This window comes from Aspergillus sydowii (assembly GCF_001890705.1).
Source record: "Aspergillus sydowii CBS 593.65 unplaced genomic scaffold ASPSYscaffold_12, whole genome shotgun sequence".
NCBI lineage: Eukaryota > Fungi > Ascomycota > Eurotiomycetes > Eurotiales > Aspergillaceae > Aspergillus > Aspergillus sydowii.
The window spans coordinates 377335-394008 of record NW_024467870.1 but is presented as its reverse complement, the minus strand read 5'-3'; the positions used below and the strand labels follow the sequence as shown (position 1 = coordinate 394008).

Genomic DNA, 16674 nt, shown 5'->3' with positions numbered 1-16674 from the left:
CAATTTGGCGAGCTGGTGTGAGTTACAGGCATGTACTAGGCGTAGCATTGTATGTATTACAGGATGCAGTTCTCTTCCCTGCGAGCAGTTGTTAATTACAATCTAGCTACAATCATAATAAGTAACTGCAGCCCCTAAAATACGTTTCAAAGTCAACCCTGTGCCACAGCGTCAGTACCAGTGACTGCAACAATACTCATCTCATTACATCCAGTACGTTCAGCAGCAACCAGGAAATCTCGAGCAGTGAGCTCCAGCCCTCGCTCACTCAGAAGCTCCTCCCCTTCCCCAAGAACACCTCGGAACAACGGCCCGTTCATCCCTCCATTTAGCTCCCAGACCTCGCTATCCTTCTGCACAAAGGCCAGGAAATGGTGCTGATTATCGTCCCGCGGCGACGGGGCTCTTGAAGACCCACGCGATGCTGCATCCATATGCGCCTCTCCAAGAAATCTCGAGTCATACAGGAGCTGCGCGCGCTCTGCGGGCCCAAGAGGAATTGCCTGCTGACGGAGTCCGGCTAATGCAGTGCCGGGAAGCACATATCGCCCGCCTTCTAGGTTGAAAAGTATGTGCAGGAGAGCCATCAGCCCGCAAGCCTGGCCGATCGTTTGTTTCATCCATATAACTGGTTCACTGGGGCCTGAACCTTTGTATTCTGGTATTGTTAGCTCAACCTCTGAGCGGGCAGCTCGGTATATAGGCCGCTGCGCGAGGACAATCAGGGCATGACAGGGTTGGAAATGGCATTCTTGGAGAAATTCTGGAGCGGTTGAGATTATGTCATGGAAACTGAGATCCGGTGATGTCTGGAGGTTTCCACAGAGGAGTTTCAGGACTTCAGGATTATTTTCTGAGATGCTTGTAAGTCTTATTCTTGACATTGGGAGGATACGCTTGTACCGAGTGGGATGAAGGTCTTGATGCCATCAACGATTTCTGGCTGAGGCAATACAGGCATTTCGAAGGTTCTAATTTGATGGACTAAGTTGCTCTGGATTCAACGAGAAGTTGGTGGTGTTGCACTGTTGCTTATGGACAGTGGCGGGGTAGCTATACCCAGCTTAATGCTATACCGTACTTAGTCAGCTGGTGTAGTGTACATAACATCGCCATGGCTTGCGGCCGATACATATACGTAGTATGTTGTGGTCTAGTAGTTAAGTGTCTGTTCTGTGACCCGGAGTGATATATCAAAGCTGATCTTCAGTAGGGTTTATTTACATGCATACCCTACAGAAAGGGATCTAGACAAGTAGAAGAGTAGAGAATAGTTTGATTATATTTGGAAACTTCACGCCCCATTAGCAAATGATGCACCTCCCGCAAGGCGATCGATTTCCATGTCTCTCTGCAGTCCCATAACGTCAAAGAACCCTTTCGGATCCAGCCCTTGGGCCTCTGCATCGTCCTTGCCAGTCTCCATGAGATACTTGTACGCCCGTCGGATCGTGTGCAGCACTGACTTTCCCGCAGCACCGGGGTATATTGCGAGCTATTTGTGGATGTATTAGAGTGTGCTTCCTGATTGGAATAGTTTATACTAACCTTGACGCCCCATTCGCCGAGTTGTGCGGGTGTAAACCAGGGTGTTTTGCCATTAGAGACGAGATTCGCCATCAGCTGAGCATTGGTTAGTACTGGAGGTCGCAGTTTTTGGGCAATTGTAGGGAGCTTACTGGCATTGGAGAGAGAACCTTGACAGCGTTCTTAATTTGTTCTTCCGTCTCGATGGCTTCCAGGAAGCCCATATCTGCACCGCACTCTCGTGCCGCAAGGAGCTATGGTAGAATGTCAGATTGTCCCAAATACACAAATTCCACATGGAGTGAGGTGTAACATACTCGTTCCAGGGCAGCATCATAACCCTCAACAGACAAGGAATCCGTCCTGGCAATGATGACAATATCACTACCCCCATAGATAGAATCCCTTCCAATAACGCACGCCCGGATTCTCGTCTTCCACGTCCTTCAAACATGTCAGCAAGCCCTACCCAGAACATAAACCACCATAAGATTATTGATTATTCTTGCAGGAACTCACTCTAAATCAACAACCTCCTTTCCCTCCAAATGCCCACACCGCTTATTAGCAACCTGATCCTCAATATGAAACCCAGCCACCCCACAAGAGTCATACGTCTGCACCATGCGCGCGATATTCGGCGGCGCCCCGAATCCAACATCTGCATCAGCGATGAGTGGAATCCGGGGATCGATATTTGCGATCATTTGCGCGTTCTGCGCAAAGTCGTTCAGCGAGGCGAATGCCAGATCGGCGCGGCCCAGGCGTGCCGCTGTTGTCATGGAGCCGCCTTGGTACTGTTCCTCTATTAGTTAACCGCTTGTCGTTCATAATCGTGTGGTTTGGCTGGTGCCAATAATAGAGGAGGGGGGATTGGGGTTATACCATCACCTTGAATCCTTGCTCGATGGCTAACCGCGCGCAGAGGCCATCGTATACACCTGGGGCTTGGATGCAGACGCCTGGTTGGGAGAGGAGTTTGCGGAGCCGTGTTGCGGGTTTCATGTATTGCTCTGTGTCTGGCATGCTGTCCTTGGAAGGAGGTTTGAGAAGTTGGCTGTATGGAAATAAAGTAAGTACAAGAAGGAGAATGTGGTATATCGGTGGTTCCGGGACCCTGGGGTTCTCCAGCCGGAGCCTCCGAGTACAACATCGGAATCTACTACTTGGCCCCGCATTGAGTTGAACCTAGCTTGGAATAGCTAGAATAGATCTTGGTATGAGAATCCTAGCGTATTAATGCTATTGCTTTGTTGGGTTCATGTGGCGATGATTACCCACAAATGAGATTATAATTGAGGTGGCCGTACTCCGGGTTCCGTGTCTCTACACCTTTGCATCACCACGAATGATGAGGCTGCGTAGGAAAGTACTGGATTATTGAGGGTATTGCCTGGCAACAGTTCCAATCAGATGCAAAGTTTGATTATCTTCGTTCCCGATATGTCTCATAATAGAGGCTATAGATAGGCAGTAATGCCGTCCAAAAAACTTCGAGCACTTCCTTCCTGCCTGATCTAGATATTCCTGCTTTAAGAGGGGGAGCCAGGTAAGTCAGGTAATCTACTCAATCTTAAACTTAATCTACTTACCCTTAAAGATGCCAATCTAAAATAATTTACTCACTATTTGAAATCTAATTTATCCAGCTTATTCTATCTCTTCTTCATGTTAGTACTATTACTTTAGCTGCTTTACTAGAGAAGTCAAGATACTACAATAAAAAGAAATAACGGGCTTGGCTAAGTAAAGCCAGCCTACTACTATCTCTAGTAGGACAATACCAAGATATTCTCTTCCTCTCTCACTCTCCTATCTTCCAAGTCTATAAATACTGTATAAAGTATTAACTGTCAACTCGGACAGCTCAAACGCTAGCCAGGGTGCTGGGTATAGGTTCATGTCTACTACAGCTCTACGAAGAATGGAAATTGTCGGACAAAGGACCAGGATCGCAATCCCACTTTTATGGATTGCATTGCAATATAGTGTCGTTTTCCATGTAATAAGAAGCGAGAGCCTTTGTCAAGTCATAACTAGAGTTGGTTCTATTTACTGCATCATATCTTGGTAGTGGTTGCAACTGGGACCTTTAACCTAATATATCAACCAACACGTGCCCGTAACTATAGCATATGTACATTTCCTGTAACAGTAAATGTAATGTTACATATCCAAAGCCTCACGACCTGTTGAAACCCTAAGGGCACAAGCTCGTCACAGCATAAAAAATGCCGAATGAGTCCAAGTCCAATAACCCCGAACCCCGAACTCCGAACTCCAGACTCCCCACTGTCATCATCATCACGCACGCGGTCCAATTAGATCCTTCTTTCTCTTTATTAGATTGGAATATATTCAGCTGGGGGAGGGGGTGTACAGCCTGCCAGGGGTGTATAAAGCCCCGCCCAAGCCACCAGGCTGCTGCATTCCCCCCCAACCTCTTCTGAATTTCATCAACGCAGCCGTATTCTATAGCATGGAACGTGGCTCTATTCCCACAAAAGCAGAAACAATGCTCCCAGTCCCTAACCCAACAGAATCATACTGGCGCAGCGAACCCCACTGGCTGGATGAACACCGCTCAACCGCGCACCTACCGGCCGCAGCAGACATCGTCATCATCGGCACCGGTATCGCCGGTGTCTCTACAGCGTACCACCTTGTGAATAGTGTTGAAAAAGCCGGTATTGCTCCGCAACCCTCCATCCTCCTTCTCGAGGCACGACAAGTGTGCTCCGGGGCTACGGGTCGCAACGGCGGGCATATCAAGAAATTACCCTCGACGATAGCGGGGGATATCGCGTCTTTTGGGAGGTCCAATGCCGAGGATGTTGTCGAGTTCGTCCGAGGGAATATCTACGCCATCAAGCGTGTTATCGAAAAGGAGGATATAGACGCCGAGGGAGAATTAAGGCGAAGTTTCGATGTGGCGTTAACTGATGATGATGCCAGAGCCATAACGAGAGAGTTCGAGGAGCTCTTGGACGATGGGTTCCCTCTTATGCAGGATGTTGGATATGTCGGGGAAAGGATCGCGGAGCGTGTAGGTTTGCGCGGAGTAACTATGGTCAGATGCAAAGCTAACATCAGTCGCAATGTACCAGATAACGTCTATATACGGCGCAAAGGCAGGTCTTAGCACGCCCGCGCTGTCTCTTTGGCCGTACAAGTTCGTGACGCAACTTCTTGAACGCGTGTTGAGTAAAGGGGATGCGAACCTGCAAACAAACACGCCCGTCACCACCATTGAAATGAATCACGAAACGGGAGGGTATACCGTCAAAACTAGTCGCGGAGAAGTCAAATCCCCTACTATAGTTTTCGCGACGAACGGATACACCGGTGGCCTATTGCCGCAATATAAAAATGTCATTACTCCGATAAAGGGGACTGCCTCGCATATTACAGTTCCACCAGATACACAACAGCCACCGCCGTATCTATCGAATACTTACAATATACGTTATACGTCCAAACGTGTTGATTATCTGAACCCTAGACCAGATGGAAGTATTGTGGTGGGAGGCGGGAAATGGACGTACGAAGGGCAGAGAGACGTTTGGTATGATGTCTACGATGATTCTACCCTAATTGAACCGGCAAGACACTACTTCGACGGACTCATGCAGCGCCATTTCCGTGGGTGGAAGGATAGTGGTGCTACGACGGAGAGGGTTTGGACAGGGAGTAAGTCAGCAGTCTCCTATACCTGAACGGTTGCCCTCTTTCTGGGAATTAAGCGCTAATGACTAGCAGTAATGGGGGTCACTAACGATGGCGTACCCCATATTGGCAGAGTCCCTGGGACGACGGGGCAGTATGTCCTTGCTGGCTATAATGGGGGAGGCATGGCCCTGGCTTTCCTGGCGGCACTTGGGGTTGCACGGATGATCAGTGAAGGAATACCGTTTGAGGGGACTGGTCTTCCTAAATGTATGAAGACGACTCAGGCGAGGTTGGATGGGTGATAACAAACACGATATTGTCAAACTGTTAAATCCGTCTAATTCATCAATGTTTGAATCTACACAACAGTAGTGAATTGTCTGGCCGTTTCTAGTATACTAGGTAGTAGTTCTGATCATTAAGGCACTAAACTCCAACGAAGCTCAAACCTCATCAAGGACTCATATCCTTCCACCCAGACGACTGTAGTTGACATAATCCTATTCCACTTCAGAGAGAAACCCGTCTGCGCGCGCTGAGAACCGATCAGCTGCCTCCCGGACGCAAGTATACAATGCTGAGATCATAGGCGCAGTAGAGGGTTTGCAGGCCGCTGTTAACCTCTCTTGTGCAGGCCACTCCACAGGCCTCGGTATCCTCCTTGATAATCTCGCGGCCGGTAGCCTGCTATCGTAGCGGACGGAAGACCTACGGAGAGCTCACTTCACAGTGGGAATATAAATGAAAAGATACTAGAAATATGCCCAGCCTACTATATTAGGAATTATATATTATTAAAGCAGGTCAGAAATAATGAATAAGATAGACAAAATCAATCTCCACGAGGTTTTGCTTTCATCCACAACGGTGACCGGTAAAGTACGACATACTCCGGATTGTCATAAACTTTATTCAACATTTCCCAGTCAAACTTCCACAACAGTTTTGCAAGAATAAGCCGCATCTCCACCATGGCAATATAGCGGCCAATGCACGTCCGTGGACCGACGCCAAACGGTTGGAACGCTTCACGGTTGTCGCCCATATCCTCAAGCCATCTAGCTGGAATGAATTGATCGGGTTTGTGAAATGCTTGCTTATTTTGGAAGACAGAGAGGCGTACAACGCCGACCTCTGTACCCCCCGGCACGACAACATTGTCAACAACGATGGCTTTATCGGTACGTCGCCACATAGGCCCAGGTAGGACTGGGTTCAGTCGCATTGACTCGTTGAGGACAGCATCCAACAGAGGAACCTTTGTTGCTACACTCTGCGAAGTAATGTCCTCGTATGATGGAAATGCGGTTCGAACTTGCGATATAAGATCCTTGTAGATGGGGGTATGTCGCCCCAGATTCCACATCGTCACTGTCAGCGCGGTGGCCACGGTATCGCCTCCCCCGGTGACGAGCGTGGTTGCTTCTCCATTCATCTCATGCTGGCCCATTCGATCAGTTTCCTGGATAGTGTCTGCAGTGCCATTAAGGATGATACTCATAATATCGTGTTGTTCGGTATCACTGTTCTTCACCTTATCTCGCTCGGCTCGATCACTCATCTGCTTGCGAGCAAAGTCCGCAACGCCTCGAAAGGACTTTGGAGTAAGGGATTCAGGGCCGTAGCGATACACAAATGACAGGAAACGGTAAACCTCCGGAATGCATTGCGCAATGACAGATACGCGTAGGGCGTCCGGGAGGACATGCAAGAAGGGATGGGTCTCGGGCTCGTCGAGCATAGAGAAGTCGGCACCAAATGACAGTTTGCCAATGATGTCCGATGTGACACAGTCAAAATAATTCGTCATGTCGATCGGCCTTCCATGGCTGGCAGCGACCTTTTCTACAAGTTTCTCTACCAGCGGCAAGATCAAGGTCGGCTCTTGCTTTGCCAATGCGGTGTTAGAGAAGCCGGGATTCATCAATTTCCTCTTGCGTCGATGCTGGCTCGGGTCTTTAATATTGCTGACGTTCGTTGCGGCGAATCCGATCACACGCAATGCAAAGTTGCCCCGGTACATGTCGCTGCGTCCGACGATTTCTTTTAAAGAACGGGGACTGCGGAAAACCAGCTGCCCCGGAGCGACTCGTAGAACATCTGTCTCATATCGATCAAACAGCTTTTCACATTGTTGCGGGAAGTAGCCGGTGTATATCCAATAGAGGAAATACAAGGAAGAGCAAGCAGCCAATCTCGGGCCTTTGAATCCCTTAAGCGGATGGAGTGTTAGGCGATATATGCATTGTAGCATCCAAGCCTGAGGAGAGTTATTAGCACACCGGCTAGTGATAAAGGCTTTAGATACCAACCAAAAATGCCGCAAGGGCCCAAGTGTAAAGTGATGAATAAGCCAATGAAAGCATGATGGTTTTCACGTCTCCTGAGAGTGCCCTCAGGCCTAGTGCCCTGCAAAGCGCAAAAGACGCGACATGCCCGGGATTTATACTTCTCTACACACCGATTCTCATCATTGTCGTCAAGAGCATATGCTCGCAACCTTAAGGCACACACGTACCCGTCGGCTACGGCGGACGAATGCACGTAACTGCTTTCCGACGCTGGCGTTCGGAGCAAAACCATTGGCGAAGCAATGCCGGTTCAACAGTAATTGTCTCGCGGTCCGAGAGGTGGCAGAATCTATGAGTATATCATTTGTCGTACGTACGCGACGGCTGCTAGCCTTCAGGGACATATCCGACGGGCTCGACATATCGAGTCTGAATGCCGCCACCGAATAGAGATAATCGTAGTTCTCCGCTTACCGATCGTCGATAAAATGTGGGGGAGCAACCGGAAACGTCGGCATGGTCTCTCCAGTGGAGAACGACATGTGCTGCATAAATCAGACCTAATGTTGGACTGAAATGGGAGACAGTGCGCATCGTCCGTCGGATAGATAGCAACCTTACCAGGAACGATGCAGGAAACAGTGGCAACATTGTCACTTCTTGGATGCGGCAGCTAATGACAACCCTGACCTCGCTTGCTCGCCGTGAATCGAACGTTCACTTATCCAGGTCTGTCCATAGGGCATATATTACAAAACCCACGAAACCATTTCTATGAAAGGACCTGGAAGCCAGTTAATCCCTCCCACGACTTTGCAAGATCTGCATGTCTATTACCTTCCAGTAACTAGGCAAAAACCGGTTTATCCTCGCGCGGTCTATTATAAATATCAGTAGCAGGAAGACGTATTACGGAAAATATAAAAAGTAGTAGATCTCAAATTCTATAAACCTGTTCTGAGTCTGCTGTTGCCACAGGGGCTCATGTTACTATATGCCCCTTAATATACTATTAGGATAGTAGGGAAATAGTATATAGAATATTAGCCTGATTGGCCATACTACTTAGTATACTATTAAGATAGTAGGATAATAGTAGGGCCGGCAGTTATATAAAGATACTTGTTACCTACTGTATTTAGTCCTACTGTTCTTCGTGATTAATATAACTGTTACAGGTCGCGGTACTCGGGGTTCCGTGTCGTGTACGACCTTGCATCATCAAACAGACGATAAAGCTGCTTAGGAAAGACATGCTGCTTAGGAATGGTTTCAATAATATGCAAAGTCTTTCCAGCTTCATATCCCAGCGACGGTATAGGAGCAATCCAATTCAGATATAAGTCTCCTCCAGAAACAAGTCTTACTTTTCATATCATCATCCATTAGCCAAAATGCTGATCAATGACCGTGCAATTCCCATCGGCTCCCTTGTTGTTGTTATTGGTGCAAATGGATTCATCGGCTTAGAGACATGTGAGAAGCTTTTGCAAGCTGGGTACAAGGTCAGGGGAACCGTCAGAGATGTAATTCAACATTCTGCTTGGATGCACAGCCTTTTTGATGAAAAGTGGCCTGGAAAATTCGAATTGGTTTCCGTGGTCAACTTTGGAGAGAAGGGGGCTTTCGACGAAGCATTCAAAGGTGAATCAACCCCAAGTCCAGGACTGAACTGAATGGTAATTTAGGAGCCGCGGGAGTTATTTACGTCTCGACGCCGGTCAACTTCCACCCCGATCCCGCAATGGTTGTCGGTCCAAATGTCAGATCCACGATTAATACGTTAGAGGCTGCAGACGCAGCAGGAGTACAGCGCTATGCGCTGAGCTCTAGTTCCAAGGCTGTTGAGACCACCCGATATGATGATATACCTCGCTGTCTAACGGCTGGGATGTATAACTGGGACTGCCTGCTGAAGACTTCTTGTGGGCCGAGGCATGACGCCTTTGACTGGCTATTGGATGTATACAGTGCCGGCAGGACCATTGCCGAAATCGCCTTCTGGTCTTGGATCGCCGAGAACAGGCCCTCATTTGTCGCCAACTGTGTGGTTCCAGACGGGAACTTTGGTCGTGGCCTGAACGGTGCGACATCGTCGAACCAAATGCTTAAGGCTGCCTTGGCTGGTCAATGGGACGCTGTTCCGATGCCTCTGGGTAAGCTCTTCCTGATGTCTGCCACAGTCCAGAGACTTTGGAATCTAATCATACATTTCTTGGAGGTTTCAGGTTTCCTATGTGACGTGGAGGATACGGCCCGGCTCCTTGTCGCTGCAACTGCCAAATCTTCTCTTTCCAATGAACGGATATTTGCATACTATAAGCATTTGACTTGGGATGATCTTCGGCAAAAGGTTCGCGGCATTCGACCGGAACTTGTCAAGGGCGACGACCAGCATCTGCAGGGCAGGTATCTCTCGAGCGCGACGGATGAGGTCAATCGGGCAGAGGGGATCCTGAGAGACGTTGGACAACCAGGGTTCACCAGCGAGGATTCCATGCTGCAGAAGTTTTTACAGACCTGCTTTTAGCCACTCCCTCTGTTTTAACAAGTTGCGTGTATGTACAACATCGGCTCGCAAGCCCACGTGTCGAGATTAACAGCTTGGTTGAACACATCGCTGTTAGAAACTCTGCATCGAGCTAAATTCCCCTACTTCACGGTTGATCAGAAATTAACCTCAGGTTGTCTGTTTGAGAGTTATGCCTAATGTACTCTGTGGCTGCCTAAGGCCGATCTCCAAAGGAGAACTATTCTGTATGGCACTCAGTATGGCACTCAGGCCGGACTGCAACGCTAGGCCCCGCCCCGTGAATCCAGGTCGGTTAGACTCGTTCTTCCGGTCCCGCGACTCGAAACTGGTTATGTAATCAGAAGCGACCGTCAACCCACAAAAATATTTCGAGATTCTTGACCCCTTACACAACACTTACCATCACCAACGATGGCATCACTTTCAACCAATGTGAGTTTAAATCAATTTAAAATTAGAAAGGTAAATGAAATTCATATTATTTTGTAAGATATTCAACAAGGTCCCGCGACTCAAAGCTGCTTATTAATACACTTGACGTGGCTTGGCGTGGGTACGGGTCACTTGACCCATACCGAAGGGTCAAGTGACCTATGTACTTGCGGGGGTTGACGGTCGCTTCTGATTACATAACCAGTCTCGAGTCGCGGGACCGGAAGAACGAGTCTAACCGACCTGGATTCACCATCTCGCATTTCCCAAATGGAGCGATGAATAAGCAACTCGGAACTCCGGGCTAATCGTTAATCGTTACGGTAATCGTTGCATACCTACTGCTGATAAGGGCAAATGATTCCCACCCAATCTCGTCGGCACAAGATGGAGAGGCGTCCTGCGCAAGAAAAGCGGACCTGCATGGCATGTGGTGTCAAATTTACCCACCGTTAGTCGCGAGACTCTTTCTACGTTTCTTCAGATTGCACCTAACCCTCACCAAATTACAGAGTCATCGCTCATCCGCCACGTAAGAAACAAATGTAATCGAAACCAACCCCAACGGCGCAAAGCATGCAATCAATGTGCCTCAGATAAAGCAAGGTGTAGCCTGAGGCGCCCCAGTTGTTCACGATGCCAAACGCGCGGGATCCACTGCCAGTATACTGCTGCTGAGGAGCCCAATACTCCTAGATCCGGGGCCGGGGAGCTCCGCATAGAAGAAGAAGATATGCCAGACTTCTCGACGACAGAAGTTCTAAATACCTTCCAACCACAGCTTTTCCAGTCCGCATTTGACCCAAACCTATTTGACGCCTTCTTCTCCGATTTACCACCCTGGTCCTCTGTGTTGCCATCCGATCTTGCTTTGCGGTCTTTGCAAAATACCGGTACCAGTGGCCAAGAAGCTGCATCCTGTGATAACAGCAGGAGGCCGTCCCTGCAGCTGCAAAATCCCCCACGCTTCAGCTCTGCCGCATTGGCGAACCACAGCATGGAGCTCATTTTCCGTGTCCTTCGTACGTGGCCATGTATGCTGGCCGAAGAATTCCAGGTCCCTCCACTATTCCATTTCACGCATTTTGCTCAGCCTGAGTCTCTGCCCCGCTCTCTTGCAACTTGCATATCTCTGGCCAAGATGTGGAACGGGCACTATGCAGGAGCTCAGGAGATGGTAAGGAGTACAGTCCTTAAAGAGCTGGATCTCATCGTTCAATCAGTAAGCGCCCGCACTTATATATATATACCGTTGCAGTTTTAACTGACTACAAACCGGGTAAAGCCTGAAGAACTTGACGGGAAAAACCTCCTAGCTGTTTTGCAAGCGGTGGTGATCTATACTATCATTCTTCTCTCTCCATCTGATAACTTACTGACCCCTGCGCCCGATGATCGTATCGTCTTCAGAAAGGTTGAAGCGCTGGTATACCAGGTTGTTCGTATGGGCCTTTTCCTCGATGAGGAAAGGGCGCAAACCCGGCCATGCTGGGAGGATTGGATACACGTCACTGCTAAAAGACGCGCTGTGCTTGCTTTATATCTCCTTCATTGGGCTTACTCGGTGTTACACAATGTCCAATGCTTTGACTGCAGCGACCTGGGGTTTATGCCAGCTCCAGCTCCAAAGGTACTCTGGCAAGCGAATACGGAGCAGGAATGGAACACGAAGTACATCCATTGGCTGTCCCGATGGAGTGGTCAGATTTATCTTCAAGCTGAATTTGGGAAAATCGCACCAGGAGCTACTATGAATTCGAGAGCGGAAAGGTGGTTGGGGGAGACTGATGAGTTTGGATTTATCATGGCCTCGATTGGTAACCGAGTCCTCCCTTGGTTTTGTTCATTATATGTTTTACTAACTATTTTGCAGTCAACGCTACAGATTACACCCCACCGTCTGTCAAGGCATTACGGCAATGAACATATTCTCGTTATTTCCTATTCGTCTAGCTAATCACCTGCACACTTTATTCTTGTAAATCTTGGATTTCTTAACGATTGGAAACAGAGTGGTAAGTAAATGGTCAAGAGAGACTTTACTCAACGTATTCTCTAGTTACATACATAGCGGGGGGGTTGTATTGTCATTTAGGATGAGAATCCTCGATCTCAGACCCTGGAACAGAATGAATAAAGTGTTTGCCAAACACCTGATCAGGCGTTTGAAAGCCAACGTTGACCTGATGACCCAGGACTCGCATGGCGGCCTGTACGGATGCCATCCCGGTGAAGGTATATCCATTCACCGTGTGGAGGACGGCAGTATGGGAATCCCCGTCTTCAGAGGTGACGGTGACCGCCGCACTATATGGCGAGGTTTCCCTCTGGGCGTCCGTTGGGCCATCAGGCAATGACTGAAGATCCCCAGTTGTTGGGAAGCTGTCACCGCTGGCGTGGACATACGTTCTGATGTTAGGGGCAGTCGTAGACATCTGCAGGGTAAGCAGATCAGGCAGTGTCACCGGAAAGCATTCGACATATCCTTTACCATCGTCAAAATCGAATGATTTGGTCTCCCCTGCATCCTTTGGAGCAAATGAGGTATTCAACACCTGGAGACATTCCCCTGTGATGTTCCCCGCTGCACTGATTGCCGACCCGCGAGACATAGATCCGGCGACGTGTAAGGCGATGTCGATTTCGATGGGACTCTTGATAGAATCAACAGCATGTGCCGCAAGACAGCCTAGCATTGCGACGCTCCCACCGCAGCCAGGGAGAAGCATGACTTGGGCATTCTTTGCGTCTTCGTCCAGTTTGTATGCCTGTTGGTAACTCTCCAGCTCCGCCGAGATATCGAGGTAGTGCACTTTATTTCTTATGCATGCTTCCATGAGAGGTTTGGCTGTTCGTACAAAAGGTCCGGCGCAGTTGAGAAGAACGGAAGCATCTTTCAATGCTGAGTCGATCAGACCAGGGCTGTTCACATCAAAAACCGAATAGGGGATATCGAGTGACGATGACAAATGTTTAAGCTTCTCTTTTGTTCTGCCCGCGACCGAAAAGTCCAGATTGAGCTTCTTTGCATTCTTACTGGCCATTTGGCCAGTGTATCCTGTTGCGCCGTATATGATCAAGGGCGCCATAGTTCACTTGGCTCTGTTCTTCAAAGTGCTCACGGGTATGAATTAGAAATGACTGTGATTATGCGTATACTATCTCCGATTAGCTTCTTTATATCGTATTCATTACTACCGGGCTTAACCGAAGCTAATCTGACGACCGAGATAGGTGGATCCAACCAGGTACTCCGGGCTCCGAAATGCTACTGAATTTATGGGTTTCGCTGGACAAACCCGGGGTTCCATGTCAATTGCCTCTGGTGACGACGCCAGTTTAAACGATTATACGTTACATTATAGGTTTCCATAGAATCCGTCAGCATTGACTATGAACCACACTTGCGGTAGTCTTAGATGACAAATTGAACCTTGGAAACCTCGAACTTCGCATATATAAGACCCCTAGAGTCGCAGTTATACTATAGGCCAGCACAACCATAATTTAACACAGTCTAGAAACTTGAACGTTCAAAACCTCAATTTAAAATGCCCGTGTATCTAGTTACCGGTGTGGGACGAGGCCTGGGTGTAAGTCCAATGCTCCAAATGCGGCTTTTCATTTTATTGACATATTGCCTTCAAAGTATGCATTAATGAAAACGCTGGCCGAAAACCAAAAAAATACCGTGCTTGGCCTCGCCAGGAACAAGGCTGCGGCTGAGATTCGCATGAAGTCAGACGGATTCAATGCACTGATCCTTGAAGCCGACATCACAGACCAACCAGCTTTAACGCGTGCGGCGGAGACTGCCGCGCATTTCCTTGACGGCAAGGGTATAGATGTGGTTATCAATAATGCCGCGTATGTGAGCGAGACAACAGCACTCAAATCACTTGACGATTTGTACGTATATATATGACTCTCAAATCCACACACTCCCTGGAGCTAATATACCAAGTGAGGGTAATATCCAGTTTGCCATTGAGGACATCCATAAGAGCATCGATGTCAATGTTTTCGGTACTTTGCGAACAATCACCACATTCCTCCCACTAGTGAAGCGAGGCGAGCTCAAAAAGGTCATCTCGATTTCCAGTGGAATGGGAGACATCGGTCAGTCTTGAACGAGAACCTGTGCAACGCAAGAATTTCATCTAACGCTGTCATGCTTATAACAGATTTCATCAACGAGATTCAACTGCCAATTGCGGCTCCGTACGCCGTAAGCAAAGCAGCACTCACAACCTTGACAGCCAAGTTCGCCGCCGCATACGCAGATCAGGGTATTCTCTTTGCATCGATCTGCCCGGGCCGAGTCGATACAGCTGAACCTGGTGCTACTGGTGAGCGAGACTATTATAATTACCATGACCTGCGGACCGATAACTAATGGGATACTTGCTTTAGTGTCCAGCGATGACATTGCTCAGCTCGCCAAATATGGACCCAAGTTCGAGCTCTACTCGCCTGGATTTCAACCATCGTCGCCCGAGAGTGCCGCGAAAAGTATCCTGGCTGCGATTGAGCGGTCATCTCTAGCTGGCGGGTACAGTGGTTCGTTTCTAAGCCACAATGGAACCAAGCGGTGGATGTAGCTTGGCTACGGGCCTCCATATGTATACACACGCCAGTGTTTGATGTTGGTATAGTAATATATACTCTTGATAGGTAAAGCAAAAATTTCATGTTACAATGATGGTGTACCCTAGCTGGCCTTGAAATTGCATCTTCAAGATGAAACAATGCCCTGCCCCTGCGAAAATTGGATCCAAATTTCCTTGAATTAATGGCAATGTTCCGACTACTCTCCTAGCATCTGATTGTGAGAAGCAGGATCGTCGACCATCTGGCTAAACTGAACCCTAAGTTTGTTTTCTTCACCAGACGTGCCTGGGTCTCTGATTTGATTGGGTAACATTCTTAACATGATCAACATTTCATCGCATTAAAATTTCAGCCTGTAAGAGTATAAATATCGTAATTAATCAACGAGTGGCACAGTATCTACATAAGCCCCAAATGTCGGGCCGCGATCGCCACTAACTCCAGCCTTCGTTACCAATTCCCTCAACCTCAGCTCCTCATCCTGGGTCAAGACAACGCTAGTTGAGTTGAAGTTTTCTTCCAAGTAGGCGACTTTCTTCGTACCGGGGATCACAAAGATATTATCGCCCTGGGCAAGAAGCCAAGACAGAACCATCTGGCCCGGAGTACAGCATTTCCGCTCGGCAAGCTCCTTGAACTTGTCCACCAGATTGAGATTTTGGGCAAAATTTTCACCCTGGAAGCGAGTCATCCCAGAACGGGCATCGTCTGGCCCGAAGTCGGTACTCGACCGATAACGGCCAGTCATAATGCCGCGACCCAGGGGTGCATAGGCGAAAATAGCAACACCCAGCTCCCTGCAAGTCTCGAGAAGATAGGTACCAGAAGGGCCTTCAATATCAAGTGTCCATGGGTTGTACTCGACCTGTGCAGCGGAGATGGGATGGATGGCCTGGGCACGACGGAGTGTTGACGAGGAGATCTCTGACAGACCAAGGTATTTCACTTTTCCTTCCCTGGTTGGAAGTCAGTCTATTTCCAAGGAGCGTTGTGCCGTCCCACTTACTCCACAAACCCCTTCATCACGTCAATGGTTCTTTCAATAGGGACACTTGCGTTGGGTCGATGAACATAGTAGAGGTCAATATAATCTACCCCTAACCGCTGCAAGCTCCGCTCTATGCAGGACTTGCAGTACTCAGGAGATGAGTCAATGCTGATTCCTTCAGAACTGGCCTTCAGGCCAAACTTAGTGGCAAGGAAAATGTCTTTCCGGCGTTCTGGGTGGCGTTTAAACCATTTGCCGATGATGTCTTCATTGTCACCATATATGTCCGCTGTATCCCAGTTCGTACAGCCAATCGTCCACGCATAGTCTAGCAATTGGAGACGTTCTCCATCTGATCTGTGATGGTATTAGCCAGCTAAATTTCAGAGGGCCAGTCATGTACATTAACATACGCAGCCGGACCATACCCAATACTCATCCCCATGAGGCCGAGGCCAATAGCCGGGATTTTAAGGCCATCTCTGCCAAGCTGGCGTTTGAGACTCGAAACTGGACGAGACATATAGAGCTAAGAAAAGGGCATCGAGCAAGTGGCCCTGTAGTTTTAATTGATCAGTCCGTGTCGAAATCAAAGAACACGAAATCATCTATTTATAGTAAAT

The 16674-nt window shown here is 48.4% G+C and overlaps 9 protein-coding genes across 9 annotated transcripts; 4 read left to right on the top strand and 5 right to left on the bottom strand.

Moving 5' to 3' along the window:
* Nucleotides 1-152: 152 nt before the first annotated feature.
* Nucleotides 153-961, bottom strand: ASPSYDRAFT_159622 (uncharacterized protein; the record flags this gene model as incomplete). Its single annotated transcript, XM_040842842.1, has 2 exons — nt 153-853; nt 904-961. The coding sequence occupies 2 exons, from the start codon at nt 959-961 to the stop codon at nt 153-155; spliced, it is 759 nt and encodes a 252-aa protein (XP_040698866.1).
* A 333-nt stretch (nt 962-1294) lies between these two features.
* ASPSYDRAFT_71599 (isocitrate lyase/PEP mutase family protein) lies at nt 1295-2553 on the bottom strand (the record flags this gene model as incomplete). The annotated part of the gene is made up of 6 exons (XM_040850594.1): nt 1295-1495; nt 1549-1623; nt 1680-1781; nt 1845-1971; nt 2047-2324; nt 2413-2553. The coding sequence occupies 6 exons, from the start codon at nt 2551-2553 to the stop codon at nt 1295-1297; spliced, it is 924 nt and encodes a 307-aa protein (XP_040698865.1).
* Nucleotides 2554-4042: 1489 nt separating this feature from the next.
* On the top strand, nt 4043-5498 carry ASPSYDRAFT_60805 (NAD(P)/FAD-dependent oxidoreductase; the record flags this gene model as incomplete). The annotated part of the gene is made up of 3 exons (XM_040849905.1): nt 4043-4573; nt 4635-5217; nt 5287-5498. The coding sequence occupies 3 exons, from the start codon at nt 4043-4045 to the stop codon at nt 5496-5498; spliced, it is 1326 nt and encodes a 441-aa protein (XP_040698864.1).
* Nucleotides 5499-6028: 530 nt separating this feature from the next.
* On the bottom strand, nt 6029-7562 carry ASPSYDRAFT_135540 (uncharacterized protein; the record flags this gene model as incomplete). The annotated part of the gene is made up of 2 exons (XM_040840729.1): nt 6029-7456; nt 7509-7562. The coding sequence occupies 2 exons, from the start codon at nt 7560-7562 to the stop codon at nt 6029-6031; spliced, it is 1482 nt and encodes a 493-aa protein (XP_040698863.1).
* A 1319-nt stretch (nt 7563-8881) lies between these two features.
* Nucleotides 8882-10248, top strand: ASPSYDRAFT_81252 (uncharacterized protein; the record flags this gene model as incomplete). Its single annotated transcript, XM_040851080.1, has 3 exons — nt 8882-9131; nt 9176-9643; nt 9716-10248. 3 exons carry the CDS (start codon nt 8882-8884, stop codon nt 10015-10017), a joined length of 1020 nt encoding a protein of 339 aa, XP_040698862.1. The 3' UTR covers nt 10018-10248.
* A 335-nt stretch (nt 10249-10583) lies between these two features.
* ASPSYDRAFT_440194 (Zn(II)2Cys6 transcription factor domain-containing protein) lies at nt 10584-12428 on the top strand. Its single transcript, XM_040846774.1, has 3 exons — nt 10584-10903; nt 10965-11674; nt 11738-12428. The coding sequence occupies exons 1-3, from the start codon at nt 10810-10812 to the stop codon at nt 12407-12409; spliced, it is 1476 nt and encodes a 491-aa protein (XP_040698861.1). The 5' UTR covers nt 10584-10809; the 3' UTR covers nt 12410-12428.
* Nucleotides 12429-12539: 111 nt separating this feature from the next.
* ASPSYDRAFT_159397 (saccharopine dehydrogenase family protein) lies at nt 12540-13541 on the bottom strand (the record flags this gene model as incomplete). Its single annotated transcript, XM_040842821.1, has 1 exon — nt 12540-13541. The coding sequence occupies one exon, from the start codon at nt 13539-13541 to the stop codon at nt 12540-12542; it is 1002 nt and encodes a 333-aa protein (XP_040698860.1).
* Nucleotides 13542-14003: 462 nt separating this feature from the next.
* ASPSYDRAFT_71594 (uncharacterized protein) lies at nt 14004-15167 on the top strand (the record flags this gene model as incomplete). The annotated part of the gene is made up of 6 exons (XM_040850593.1): nt 14004-14045; nt 14102-14361; nt 14417-14571; nt 14637-14801; nt 14866-15012; nt 15127-15167. 6 exons carry the CDS (start codon nt 14004-14006, stop codon nt 15165-15167), a joined length of 810 nt encoding a protein of 269 aa, XP_040698859.1.
* A 272-nt stretch (nt 15168-15439) lies between these two features.
* ASPSYDRAFT_34864 (uncharacterized protein) lies at nt 15440-16574 on the bottom strand (the record flags this gene model as incomplete). The annotated part of the gene is made up of 3 exons (XM_040845289.1): nt 15440-16019; nt 16070-16408; nt 16465-16574. The coding sequence occupies 3 exons, from the start codon at nt 16572-16574 to the stop codon at nt 15440-15442; spliced, it is 1029 nt and encodes a 342-aa protein (XP_040698858.1).
* Between the last annotated feature and the right edge of the window lie 100 nt (nt 16575-16674).

Bases quoted from the DNA above. Each gene is read 5' to 3' on its own strand.
- ASPSYDRAFT_440194 (XM_040846774.1), top strand. From the start codon at position 10,810: ATGATTCCCACCCAATCTCGTCGGCACAAGATGGAGAGGCGTCCTGCG. The intron at 10,904-10,964 runs GTTAGTCGCGAG...ACCAAATTACAG, and splicing joins TGGTGTCAAATTTACCCACC to AGTCATCGCTCATCCGCCAC. The intron at 11,675-11,737 runs GTAAGCGCCCGC...AACCGGGTAAAG, and splicing joins TGGATCTCATCGTTCAATCA to CCTGAAGAACTTGACGGGAA.